The sequence below is a fragment of the Podarcis cretensis genome (assembly GCF_951804945.1).
Source record: "Podarcis cretensis genome assembly, chromosome: 1".
In the NCBI taxonomy this organism is placed as follows: Eukaryota; Metazoa; Chordata; class Lepidosauria; order Squamata; family Lacertidae; genus Podarcis; species Podarcis cretensis.
Window position 1 is genome coordinate 11,410,936 of NC_137170.1, and position 14,197 is coordinate 11,425,132.

At 45.4% G+C, this 14,197-nt stretch overlaps 1 protein-coding gene across 6 annotated transcripts in view; it reads left to right on the forward strand.

The window, feature by feature from the left end:
• SYNE2 (spectrin repeat containing nuclear envelope protein 2) overlaps nt 1-13,944 on the forward strand; it is a 269,050-nt gene extending 255,106 nt beyond the window's left edge. For all 6 annotated transcript variants that reach the window (XM_079978462.1, XM_079978464.1, XM_079978461.1 and 3 more), the window contains 9 exons: nt 966-1,105; nt 2,461-2,581; nt 3,843-4,054; nt 5,526-5,726; nt 7,198-7,326; nt 8,651-8,842; nt 8,978-9,067; nt 10,756-10,805; nt 12,206-13,944. In XM_079978462.1, coding sequence (XP_079834588.1) covers nt 966-1,105; nt 2,461-2,581; nt 3,843-4,054; nt 5,526-5,726; nt 7,198-7,326; nt 8,651-8,842; nt 8,978-9,067; nt 10,756-10,805; nt 12,206-12,431 — 1,361 coding nt within the window. In that variant the 3' untranslated portion in view covers nt 12,432-13,944. The remainder of the gene's footprint in view (nt 1-965; nt 1,106-2,460; nt 2,582-3,842; nt 4,055-5,525; nt 5,727-7,197; nt 7,327-8,650; nt 8,843-8,977; nt 9,068-10,755; nt 10,806-12,205) is intronic.
• The last annotated feature ends 253 nt before the right edge of the window (nt 13,945-14,197 follow it).

A 14,197-nucleotide genomic window follows, 5' to 3' on the forward strand; every position in this document is an offset into this window, starting at 1 on the left:
CTCAAGAGGAGGTTTTCCAAATGCATATCGAGTAGCCACACCCAACCTTGCGGACAAGCAGGATCTAGATTATAAGAAGCAGTTTTCAGGATGAACAGGCACAATTACAGATTGAGGGAAACCTGCAGTTTTTTGTGTGCTACGAATGGGACAGTGCGTATGCAGCCTAAGTGACCCACCATTTGCTGCCTTGTAATAGCATCCCTGTGGGACGCAGGTGGCGCTGTTGGTTAAACCACTGAGCCTAGGACTTGCCGATCAGAAGGTCGGTGGTTCAATTCCCTGCGACGGGGTGAGCTCCCATTGCTCGGTCCCAGCTCCTGCCAACCTAGCAGTTCGAAAGCATGTCAAAGTGCAAGTAGATAAATAGGTACTGCTCCGGCGGGAAGGGAAACGGCGTTTCCATGCACTGCTCTGGTTTGCCAGAAGCGGCTTAGTCATGCTGGCCACATGACCCGGAAGCTGTACGCCGGCTCCTTCGGCCAATAAAGTGAGATGAGTGCTGCAACCCCAGAGTCGGTCACGACTGGACCTAATGGTCAGGGGTCCCTTTATCTTTACCTTTAATAGCATCCCGGAAGTTTGCTGCCTGAGAAGGGCCATCCTTCTCCCATGTAGGACCAGCTCTCCCTCCCAGAGTCATCTTTCCCTCCTGCACTTTTTGGTGGTGTTGTTAACTGTCTCTAGGCCTTTTCAGGAAGGTGGGTTGAGGGGACGTGCCCACCCATAACTGCATGGCTCCTCATTTCATTGCCCCTGAAACACAGCCGACATACATTTGCAAACAAGCATGCTTTGCAAGGAAGAACGGTAAAACTTTCATATATATTTCCCCCCGCATCATAACTTGGTTCCCCCTATTCTGCAGAATGCTTTTAATTCATTCATATCCCCCACCCCAACCCCTCACCCCAAACTTGGGCATCTAACTTCCTGCGGATTTCTTTTTTGATGTTGTACCACAGAAAAATCTGCTTCTGAGACCCACACCTGGCACTCTCCGGAAAGCCCTGCTTGCCGAAAACATTCATACAACCAGGGAGAGATGGTTCCAAGTGTCCTTTCGAACAGCCCAGAGACAAGCACTCCCTACAAACCAGGCTATGTAAGTCCTACTGGAATGCAGGTACATTACAAGCATAAAAGGGCTGGGTTGGCCATTAGGTTAAGGCAGAGGTGGGCAACCTGGTGCCCCCTCCATTTGTTATTGGACCACTGTCATCCCTGACCAAAAGCCATGCTGGAGCTGGTCACTGCTGGAAGTAAAAAATGAGGAATTTGCACTGGACCGAGGGGAGAGACATTGTATGGCTTAAGCGATGAAAGAGGTGCATGGTTTTACTTTTTAAAAAATGACAACATATTTTTATTTGCAAATTTAGCAAAGGAAAGAGGAAGGAAAGAAATCAAATGCGATAAAATAAATAAAAGGAACTACTATACAAATAACACTAATAATAACAAAAAAACCCAGTCACTTCACATTATATAAGCATTTGCCATCTGTATATGTATCTTAAAGATATGTTAATATAAGCCTTCCAGGTGTCCAAAAAGGTATCAGCACAAAATTGATGCCTGTATGAAATATGTTCAAATGTTTTCAGCGTCAGTAGATCTTCAGATCATAATGGATGTTGAGTATTTATCCTTCCAGGCTCTTAACAAACATAAGGTCATGCAAATTCCACTTTTGTTGTCTTGCCATTAGCCCCAATACTAAAGGAATATTATTTAAAATGATATGAACATCTGGATTTGGGCAATACAAAATTGATGTGGATAACAACTTCAGACCAAAAATGCTGTGTCAGTGGAGAAGCCCAACATAATATGCCTCAATGTAGTGTTCTCAGCATTACACCTCTAACATCTGTCTGCATTATGCAGTGCCTTCCTATACTCAAAATATTAATTTTTGCTGGATCACTCTCAATTTCGAATCTTAAGGAAAGATTCTATATAAAAGCAATTTTCCATTGTTTAGACTGTAGGATACTTTCTGATTCCTTATTCCTCGCTTCTCTGAGTTCTTGAACTTCTATCTCACAAAGATCCATTAAGCATCTATAAACGACAGCTGGATTTGCAGATATTGCTAATTGCACGTTGGTGGTGTAGTTCTAAGCAAAGGTAAAAAATATTACGGTGTGATAATGGGAGGCGAATGAAGGAGTGCTAAAGTCTCTGATAGATGGAGTAGCAAAGGTCATTTCGGTGCTGCATAGGGCGACAGAAGTATTTTTACTCTTCAGTTTCCTGAGCTTTTAACGGGTTAATTAAAATCCAAAGATTTACAAGACCAGGATAATGGATTGTCTCATGGTTACCTCTGGCAGCAAGGTACCTTTTGAGCAGTGTGCTGAGGACATTCCTGGGTGCCCAACCAGTGCGCTGGGCACAGTGTACATGGGCCGGTGTCATGTGTCATTCCTTTCTTTCTATGTTGTTATATTCCAGGTGAAACAACGGAGCAGCAGGAGTCTGGAGAGCATGCAGGAGATCTCTGGGATGTTGCCTAGTGAAGAACCCCAATCTAGCCAGAGCCTTGATGGCATTGCAGCCATAGAAAAACAACCAGGTACTTTAGCTGTAATATTTTTTGAGATAGATATGTATCAAAATGGATACAGATATGCGTGTGTGTATGTGTGTAACCGGGACGTGGGTGGCGCTGTGGGTTAAACCACAGAGCCTAGGACTTGCCGATCAGAATGTCGGCGGTTCGAATCCCCACGACGGGGTGAGCTCCCATTGTTCGGTCCCTGCTCCTGCCAACCTAGCAGTTCGAAAGCACGTCAAAGTGCAAGTAGGTAAATAGGTACCGCTCCGGCGGGAAGGTAAACGGCGTTTCCATACGCTGCTCTGGTTCACCAGAAGCGGCTTAGTCATGCTGGCCACATGACCCGGAAGCTGTACGCCGGCTCCCTCGGCCAATAAAGCGAGATGATGAGCGCCACAACCCCAGAGTAAGTCACAACTGGACCTAATGGTCAGGGGGCCCTTTACCTTTACTATGTGTGTAATAAACTCTGTTTATGTAGAGCAGGCTTCCTCAAACTCAGCCCTCCAGATGTTTTTGGCCTACAACTCCTCCCCTGATCCCTAGCTAGCAGGACCAGTGGTCAGGGATGATGGGAATTGTAGTCTCAAAACATCTGGAGGGCTGAGGTTGAGGAAGCCTGGTGTAGAGGCTTCTTTGCAGTGTGTGTGAGAAATAGGATTTCATTTTTCCCTATGTATTTATAACATCAGTGTAGATTGTACCCTACAGAGGAATGAAAGCCAATAAACAAGAGATCCCTGCTTCAACAAACTTAAAATCTCTAAACGGAGGAAGCAGAGAGGGAGTCAAAGATAAAAATAAATGAATGTGAGCAGGTTCAGTTATTTTATCTATTGAAGTATTTATGTTCCCCCTTTGCATTTAAAGGCAAAACGCCCAAAGGCAGCTAATATAAAAATGAAAAATAGTGAAAACACAAACAAACAGCCACATGAAAGTAAAAGGCAGAAGCAGTAGATGAAATCATTAAAAAAGAGAAATGGCAGAAAATACTACATGGGGTGGTAGTCCAAAATATTTGGAGGTTGTTGAAGGCTGCTATCGATTGTGTCTTTAAAAGGTATCAATGCTACGCTCTTGTAAAGGGATAGAAGCCCTAAAAGGCTACCCAAAAATTCACATAGGCTTAATGTTGGATCTTGTAGCTAGGCTGGGGTAGAAGATCGGTTTCCTCAGGGGACCCAGCAAATGCCTGAAATAATATTCCTCTGAGTCAAGGTTCAAAGCTTTTTTTAATAAAATAAAAAAAAATGAATAATTTTGCAACAAACCACAGGAGGCCTCGAGAGATGGGAGCTGATTCAAGCCCAAGATTTAAGCAACAAGCTGAGAATGAAGCAGAGTCGGCGGCAGCGGGAGCAGCTGAATTCTGACCTCACGAATATCAACGCTTGGCTGGATAAAACAGAGAAGGAGCTTGAAATGTTGCAGGAGGCAGAACCGCCCACCAGCATCACGGCCATCCATCAAAGAGTCAAGAAGCAGAAAGTGAGTTCACCATTTGTGCTGGTAAATAATCCCTGTAGCCAAACTAAGAAGTGCCTTGCTGGATGAAGGTCTTCCAGGGCTCCACTCTCTTTATGGCAGGGGACAATCTCTTAAGAAAGACCACACAGGTAAGATAGCCAGAATCTGCTCTGCAGAAGGCAGTTACACCTAGAGCTTCTGCCATTTGGCTCCTGTGTCTAATGGCTGGTGATAGACCTTGAAGTTTGCTTGATTCTAGTTCTATGCAGGTGTTCTTAACTAAGATAAGTGGGGCCAGGCATGCTAGACTTGGGTCATCATCATGATCACTGCTACTTCTACTCTTAATTCAATTTATTTGTTGTCTGCTTACACTTGAGTCTCAATGGAACATTCCCCTCCCTCCCCCAAAATCCAACACATGAGATATATAGATATAAACAACAGTAAGTATAAAACACATGGGACGCGGGTGGCTCTGTGGGTTAAACCACAGTGCCTAGGACTTGCCAATTGGAAGATTGGCGGTTTGAATCCCCGTGATGGGGTGAGTTCCCATTGCTCGGTCCCTGCTCCTCCCCACCTAGCAGTTCGAAAGCACATCAAAGTGCAAGTAGATAAATAGGTACCGCTCCAGCGGGAAGGTAAACGGCATTTCTGTGCGCTGCTCTGGTTCGCCAGAAGCAGCTTAGTCATGTTGGTCACATGACCCGGAAGCTGTACACCAGCTCCCTCGGCCAATAAAGCGAGATGAGCACCGCAACCCCAGAGTCAGTCATGACTGGACCTAATGATCAGGGTCCCTTTACCTTTAAATATAAAACACAGCACAATCAGCTACTACTTCTGAGTTACAAAGTTCAGCAGGTTGTAATTCAGATCAGTCATGGACTTGTGGTCATGAACAAATTGTTGGAATGCACCCATAGAGCCTTCATAGGATTATCCCCCAAGTGAAGGTTTTGAACAGCCTTGTTTGTTTGTTTGTTTGTTTGTTTGTTTGTTTGTTTTGTAATTTTTTATATTTATATTTATTTCTATTCCACCCTGGACCAGGACTCAAGGCAGCTTACAGATAAAAATGTAAAAGCACAGACGGAAACACTTGTCAGAAGGGGGGGGAGGCCTCAAAGAGGTTTACAAAAGAAGAATAAAGCTGTGAAAAATTGTCAGTAGGCAACAGTTAAAAACAACCCTTCCAAAATAATTGCAATCAACAATCAGCCAAAGAGCAGGTGAAAAAAACGCCAGCGTTTTCACATATCTGGATCAGCTTGCCTAAACAAAAAAATTTTGTCAACAGGCAGGGAGTTCCAAAGTGTAAAAGATCCATTTCTTACAAGTATTATGTGGCACTTGCCACAGTGCCAGTTTTGTAGATGGGAGCAGAAGCAAGGCAATCTCACTGGTAAACCGGTTATTTGTTGTGCCGCTGCTGAAAAACCCAAGTTATGTTGAAACGCAGAATCCTAACCCGCTTCTTCCCTGCCAGGATATGCTCAAAGCCTTTGATAACTATAAGGCACTTGTGCTTTCTGCCAACCTGACCAGCAAGGACTTCAGGCAAGGAGACAGCGCTGGATCCAAAGAGCTCCAGAACAGGCTTCGGCAAGTCAATATGCGCTGGGAGGAGGCCATTCATTTGATGGGAGAGTGGAGGAAGAGTTTGCAGGAAGCCCTTGTGGGGTGCCAGGTCAGTGCAGCCCATTGCTTTCTTATTTATAAGAAGTGGATAGGGAGAAGGTTTTCCTCCATCTCTCAAAACACTGAAACTCTGGGATAACCAATGAAAAAGGAACATTAGAAGATTCTGGATGGGCAATGGAAGGTACTTCATCCTTGGCTACTAATCCTAGTGTCCCTGTTCTGCTACCACTGTTGTACATCTCTGAGTCCCAGTTTCTGGGAATCACAGGCAGGGAGGTTGGCGTTGCTCTCAGTTTCTGTTTGGTGGCTTCCTATAGTATTTGCTTGGCCACTGCAAGAACAGGAAGCTGGGCTAGACGCTGCCCTGATCCAGCAGCCTTTTTTTATGTTCTTAAGCCAACCTGGGCACACTTAAGAAACTGCTTTAAAATGCCATTTGCAGAACACTCCGTAGTTGCACAGCATTGTTACGTAAGTGAGGCAATATCTTCGAGTTTTGTGATTTTCCTTTCGGCACATAACTGAAGGATGCAAGCCCGCCTCCTGTAGTTCTGACCAAAAGGCAAAAGAGCCTGGAACATCTTGTGAAGCATTGTGGCCAATAGTCTAAATTGCAAACCAGGAAATATTCTTCTGCCATGAACAGGTGGCCTTAGCCAAGCCACGATCTGTCCACCTCAGCCCTCCACCTATGGTTAGTCAATATGGAACTGATAATACTGCCCTGCCTTTTATGTATTCATGAGAGACTGTATGCAGGGAACGCTGAGCATTCAAGAAAGCACAATGTAAGTGCTGCATATTATTACTACCTTTCAACACCCAAGTTGGAAAGGCCCTGTATTACAGTGGTGCCTCGCAAGACGAAATTAATTCGTTCTGCGAGTTTTTTCGTCTTGCGATTTTTTTTCGTCTTGCGAAGCACGGATTTTGGAAAAGCTTCTTCAAAAATCACCAAAGTCTTCAAAAAAGGTTACCACACCGCGTGCTATGAGTTGCTCCTCGAAGTCAAGTCGCAACTGCACCCCCTGAATGCACGGTTTTAAGAAAAAGGAAACAAACTTGCAAGACGTTTCCGTCTTGCGAAGCAAGCCCATAGGGAAATCCGTCTTGCGAAGCAACTCGAAAAACGAAAAACTCTTTCGTCTTGCGAGTTTTTCGTCTTACGAGGCATTCGTCTTGCGAGTACCACTGTATTTGTGTCCCTTCTACATAACCTGCTTATTGAGCATTCAGCCTGATTTGTTTGCGCAAAGTTTCCAAAGAGATAGACCTGAGCTGCGGAGCGTTCATTCTGGTTTGACACGACGTTATCAAGCCATTCTTATCCTATGCTTTCTGGTGCATTTCCTTTCCTTAGCGCAAAAGATTGCTGTTTCACAAGATCATCAAATCCTCTCAAAGTACGCAACCTGAGTTTGCTGGCATGCAGTCTGAAACCGGCCTTTGTCAGCAGACGTGATCTGACGAGGCTGCCCCTCCCTGCCTCTCCTAATAATGGATTTTTTTCTCTGCAGGATTTCCATAAGCAAAACCATAACCTGCTGCTGTGGTTGGCTGTTGCAGAGGTTCGGAGACATCAAGCACAGATCAAGGATCTGAATGCTGATCCTCACGCAATTCAGGAGAGCCGAAGAGAATTAATGGTAGGTTTAAAAAAAACAAAAAACTTTTTGGTGCATCCATACAGAAATGATTGACCTGCCAGTTGACTTGCTCCCATTAGGTACAATGTTACTTCGCTGCATTTGGTTTGATGGTGGGATGCCAATAATCTGCTTTTCAGATCCTCCCTGTGCCCTATCTTGTCGTGGTTAGTGATAGTCGTTGTAGGAGTGGTATTTTGATTTATTACTCACCCTTCAACATGAGATCTCAGGGCAGATTACAACAACAATTATTATAATTATTATTATTATTCATACATACACACCACGCCCATCTGGCTGGGTTTCCCCAGCCACTCTGGGTGGCTCCCAAATGAATTAAAAGCACAATAAAACATCAAACATTAAAAACTTCCCATCAAACAGGGCTGCCTTCAGATGTCTTCTCAAAGTCAGATAGTTGTTTATTTCCTTGACATCTGATGGGAGGGCATTCCACAGGGCGGGCGCCGCTACCGAGAAGGCCCTCTGCCTGGTTCCCTGTAACCTCACTTCTTACAGGGAGGGAACTGCCAGAAAGACCTCGGAGCTGGACCTCATTGTCCAGGCAGAATGATGGGGGTGGAGACAATACTAGAATCAATTTAAAATATGACAACAGGCAAGAAGAGAATAGGTTGGGTCCTAAAATATCTGTCAGTCATATGTTTTCAGCATGCTAAGGAAACTGCGTAGTGTCAAATGCACATGAGTGGAGGGAACTCTGTGATTGTGTGATTCTATAACTTAAGGACTGCCATAGAGAATGCCCTCTCCTGGGGCCCCAGTGATCAAACTTCTGAGAGTGTTGACCCTCTCTTAACACCCCAGAGCAGCGCTTCTCAACCTGTGGGTCCCCAGATGTTGTTGGACTACAACTCCCATCATCCCTGAGCTCTGGCCTTGCTAGCTAGGGGTGATGGGAGTTGTAGTCCAACAACATCTGGGGACCCACAGGTTGAGAAAGGCTGCCCTATAGGGTCTTGAGGGAGAGAGGCAGTCTTTCAAATATTTAGAGCCTAAGTTGTTTTGGGGCTTTAGGCACTGATATGAGCCCAGTGAATTGCGCCTGGAAACAAACTTACATATTAGCTGTTGCCCAACAATTCAGTAGCAGAGCATGCACTTCATATACAGAAGCTCCCAGGTAAAGTTCCTGCCATCTCCATTTTGAAGGATCTCAAGGTATCAGACAGAGATTTTGGAGCTCCGCTGCCCAATCAGAGTAGGCAACAGTGGGCTGGACAGATCAAGTGGTCAGCTTGATTCTATGTAGGGCAGAGTCATACATGCATCAATATTTCCTTCCATTTCCCTGTCGAAGCAACTGGAGAAAGAGCTTCTGGAAAGGCAGCCGCAAGTCAACACCCTGCAAGAGATTTCCACTCACTTGCTCGTCAAATCTGGTGGAGGAGATTATGTTGAAGCTCACGAGAAGGTCCACGTTATTGGGAAGAAACTGAAGCAGCTTCTGGAAAGAGTCTCAAGTGATTTAAAGGTCTCGCATGGAAAGCCGGTGAGGCTGGGGTGCATGCACTTGAATCCAGGGTGATGCAGTTCTGTATCTCCCAAGGGGCTGCATAACTCCTGGGAGATAAAGCTTTCCTTACTCTGCCGAACGTAAAGTTATCTTCCATTTTCTTCCTTCTAGGACACAAGTGCATTTCTGCAGGATGTGGACGATCTGGACTCAGGAGGCTGTCCTCAGCGACCAGAGAAACCTTGCACATATAAAAACAAGGCAAGCTGCTTGGCAATTCTTTTCCAAACCTCTGGTTTTTCTCCAGTCTGTTAGTACCTTCTCCTCGCCTTGTTTCCATCTGGAAATGCTTTATTGTAAGTTAACACAGACAGCTGACTCGCCTGGTTTGGTCAGGACAGTCTAGCTGTTGTTGTTGTTGTTTAGTCGTTTAGTTGTGTCCAACTCTTCATGACCCCATGGACCAGAGCACACCAGGCACTCCTGTCTTCCACTGCCTCCCGCAGTTTAGTCAAACTCATGCTGGTAGCTTCGAGAACACTGTCCAACCATCTCATCCTCTGTCGTCCCCTTCTCCTTGTGCCCTCCATCTTTCCCAACATCAGGGTCTTTTCCAGGGTGTCTTCTCTTCTCATGAGGTGGCCAAAGTATTGGAGCCTCAGCTTCACGATCTGTCCTTCCAGTGAGCACTCAGGGCTGATTTCCTCCAGAATGGAGAGGTTTGATCTTCATGGATCACTGCCTTGCCGTGGCAAAGGGGCTTGAATAACTCAGAGAAGCTATGTACTATGCCAAGCAGGGCACCCAAGATGAACAGGTCATAGTGGAGAGTTTTGACCAAACGTGATCCACCTGGAGGAGGAACCGGCAAGCCACTCCAGTATCGCTGCCAAGAAAACTCCATGGACAAAGACAACAGTCTAGCTACTCAACTATAATTTGTGGCCATGTTAAAGGATACATGGTTTCTGTTCAGTACCTTTCCCCAACCTGATGCCCTCCAGAACATTTTGGACTGCAGTTCCCCTCCTCCCTGACCATGCCAGCTGGTGGTGATGGGAGTTGTAGTCCAATAAGTCAAGAGAACACTAGGTTGTGGAAGACTGGTTTGGAATGCTTCTTTAAAGCCAGGCTACAAGCCCTTCCCTTGTCACATGCCTATACAGTCGTAACTTGGAAGTCGAACGGAATCCATTCCGGAAGTCCGTTCGACTTCCAAAACATTTGGAAACCAAAGCGCAGCTTCTGATTGGCTGCAGGAAGCTCCTGTAGCCAGTCGGAAGCTGCGGAAGCCCCATCGGATGTTCGGCTTCCAAAAATAGTTCACAAACCGGAACAGTCACTTCTGGGTTTGCGTCGTTCGGGAGCCAAAACATTCAAGAACTAATCTGTTCGAAAGCCAAGGTACGACTGTGTCGCAACCTGTTCCAGTGGGGGTTCAGGCGTAGTTATGGGACTGAATCTGCCCTCATCACCCTGACTACTGGGGGGATGCAAAGGCGTATGACCCTGCAGTGCTGACTTGAAGGTTTTGATAGCACTGACCATGTGATCCTCCTGAACGGACTCTGCCAAGTGAGCATTGGGGCACAGCTTTATGGTGGCTGCAGTCCTGTTTGGTTTTGTCCCCATCCTTCTCCAGGCTGAGTTCTACAAGAGGGGCTCTAACCCTAAGGAGGAGGAAGCTAACGGGCAGTGCCACCCCCTGGACTGGTTATTAAGTAGGCAGCTGGAGGGGGGATGTCTGAGAGAAGACTGCATTTAGTGGGGTGCTACCCCATTCATCCTAATGGAGCAACGTCCACTCATCAAACCCACGTTTCCTGTGACGTTCCTGCAGCACACAAGCGTTTTGAGCTCTGTAACCGGGTCACTTGGGATTTGCTTCTTGCGCTTGTGTTTCTTGAGGAAAGTAGGACTAAATAACACCATATTATCTCCATTTCCAGCAGGCTGGAGGAAGGAACACCTTGGAGACTGAGAGCGGCGCTGATATTAGGTAGGATGTTTTGGAAAATGTTTAATTTAAAAATGGAGGTTGCATTTTGAAGGCAGTCGTAGGGCCAAGCTAGATGTGCTCATAATCACATGTTAATTAACACACACACATTGTTTATTATGTAAATAGCAGCCACAGGGAAATCTGAGCAGGATCAAGGCCATGGAAAGGAGGAAGGGGGAGTTTAGCGCTTTTTCATCTTTGCCAAAGTCCGAGCAGAGACACACAAAAACAGTTCATCAAAGGTGCTGTATGCATTGCATAGGGAGCCACTACCGGCAACTTTCCTGGAAATGCAAACACCTTTGAATGGGAGATTTTTGCCCACACTTTTAAAAAAACAAAAACAGGTGCATTAATTGCATTCACACAACCAGCACTTGAAGGTCCATAATTTGTGGCACTGTGGGTTAAACCACAGAGCCTAGAACTTGCCAATCAGAAGATTGGCGGTTCGAATCCCCGCGACGGGGTGAGCTCCCGTTGCTCGGTCCCAGCTCCTGCCAACCTAGCAGTTCGAAAGCATGTCAAAGTGCAAGTAGATAAATAGGTACCGCTCTGGCGGGAAGGTAAACGGCATTTCCGTGCGCTGCTCTGGTTTGCTAGAAGCGGCTTAGTCATGCTGGCCACATGACCTGGAAGCTGTACACCGACTCCCTTGGCAAGTAAAGCAAAATGAGTGCAACAAACCCAGAGTCGGTCATGACTGGATTAATGGTCAGGGGTCCCTTTACCTTTACCTAACTCAGAGGTGGGCAAACATTTGGCTTGTGAGATGTGCTAGAACCCAGAGGTTTGCCAGATGCAGCAAGGTGCACAATAGTGGGGTTCAGCTGAGACCCATCAGCGGAAACTCTGCACAACGACTTCCACTTGTGCAACAGATTCCCCCTCCCCCCAAAAAAAGGCACGTGGGGTGTCAGGAGAACCCCCCCAGAACGACACACGGAGAGAAGAGAGCATGGAATCATCCCATCTGCCAAGGTGAAATGTTTGCAGTGACGGAACGATTGGAATAGCACAACATCAAATTCCTCCCGGTGTCTCCTGGTAGAAGGGCTCAGAAGGGAGAGACAAGGTTTGTGGCCCTTAAACCAGCTCTGCAGAAAGCTGCTGCCAGTCTGAGTAGAGAATATAGGGAAGCCTTTCAATGTGTTTTTATATATGTTGCAAGCCGCCCTAGTAGCTGCTGATCGTGACACCCTACAGTAGCGTTTCCCAAACTGGCTGTTGTTGGACTACAACTCCCATCATGCATAGCTAGCAGGACCAGTCTTTGTGGATGATGGGAGATGTAGTCCAAAAACAGCTGGAGACCCAAGTTTGGGAAACCCTGGGCTAGATGAAGTCTGACCCAGCGGAATGTAGCTTCATGTATAAATTCTCTTCCATATTTGCAGAGGGGATGACGAGGAGAGTGCCAGCCCAGCTGCTCCCAAGACCCGTGGCTTCCTGTCCCGTGTGCTGAGAATGGCGTTCCCTCTTCAGTTGCTCTTCCTTCTCCTCCTGCTTTTGGCCACCCTGCCCCCTTTCTCGGAGGAAGATTACAGCTGCGCACACCGCAACAACTTTGCCCGGTCTTTCCACCCCATGCTGCGATTTGTCAATGGGCCTCCTCCCTTCTGAAGCATCCCAAGGGCTTTTTTGCACTTCAACCAAAATGAACCTCCTCAGCAGGCTCTTCTTCTCATGCTGCTATTGCTATTCTGAGGACTTCACACCGTGAATGCATCAGATTTCACAACTGAAGAAGTAGGTCCTCTAGCAATTTCAATATTTGGGATGGGTTGGAAAGGGGGAGCGGGGGCAGAGACAGGTGTTAACCCGGTTTTGTACAGGAAAATACTTTTTTCTATATATTTTTGAACTGTAAGTAACATACTGTATACTTTTGCACAATGTGTGATCAATCAGCTGGTGGCCTCCATGCCAGAATGTCTTCTGAAGACAAATTTTCAAGATAATGTCATGTTTGCATTGAAATAATGTGATTTTTAGCTAACGACGAATGCTGTAGAGAATAGCTTTTAGTGTGACGGAGAGAACCCATTTTTCAGCTGGTGCTTTGCATGCAAAGAAATCTATTTCCGTACTTCGATATTGTAGTGAAAAGAAAGGTTTGATTTTATATAAATATATATAAAATACTTGTTATACTTTAGTATTTTAGCAACCCTCTCTCTCCAGTTAACAAATACATATAGATACATAGACAGATTGATAGATGCAATGGTACCTCGGTTTAAGAACAGTCTGGTTTAAGAATGATTTGGTTTACAAATTCTGCAAAACCAGAAATAGTGTCTTGGTTTGCAAAATTTACCTTGGTCTAAGAATGGAATCTGAAAGGTGGAAGGGCACCGGCAGCGGGAGGCCTCATTAGGGAAAGCTCGCCTCGGTTTAAGAATGGTTTCGGTTTAAGAACGGACTTCTGGAACAGATTAAGTTTGTAAACTGAGGTACCACTGTATAGAAGTTTCCACGACAAAGATTTTAGTATAGTGGTACCTCGGATTCCATTCTTAGACCGAGGTAAAGTTCGCAAACCAGGACACAACTTCCGGTTTTGTGGAGTTTGTAAACGAAATTGTTCTTAAGCAGGACTGTTCTTAAACCAAGGTACCACTGTATGTACTTAGAACTGCAGATTTGTCTCATGTCTTATTTTGTACTTTTATTTTAAATAAAAAGAAATGAAAATGCTGCATGTAGGTGGCTTATATTGTTCATAGTTTTATATTTAAAAAGTGCTGACCATAATTAGTGTTGATTATCTCACTTGTATATGAATCAATGGTGTAAACTTACAGCTTTTTAATCAAAAGATGTTTATGTGTTAATCTTTTTTGAATAATTTACAGTAAGCCAAAAGAAAGATACGCGGATGTTTTTTTAAAAAAATAATTTTTAATAATGGAAGGGCACAATCAGTCCCTATTCCTATGCAGCAGAATGCATGTGCATAGATAACACCATGCTGGTTGCCACAAGATTTGTCACATTTAAGGTGAAGCTGGTGGTGAGAGATTGGAAACAGTTTTACCTGGATCCAAAATATATTGGCTGTGTACACAAAGTCCATCTTTCTTTTTTCCCAACCCCCTCATTAAAATTCTGCGGCTGTGTGCAGCAGTCCTGAGTTTGTTTGTCTTGATGTTTTATAAATCTAGTTTCCTGGAACACATCTAGGATTGGGAGAGGGCGGGGCATGGTAAACAGCCGTCTGGTTCAAGGCAGGACCCAAGAGCCATTGGGGCAAGCCATTAGTCGGGACTGAGGAGCAAGGCAGGATGAAAGAATAGCCAAAGGCCACAGGGACACACCAGAAGCTCAACTGGAAGAGGCAGCCCATTGATGTTCCTTCCTGCCTAAGATGATCCAATGGCCAGTCC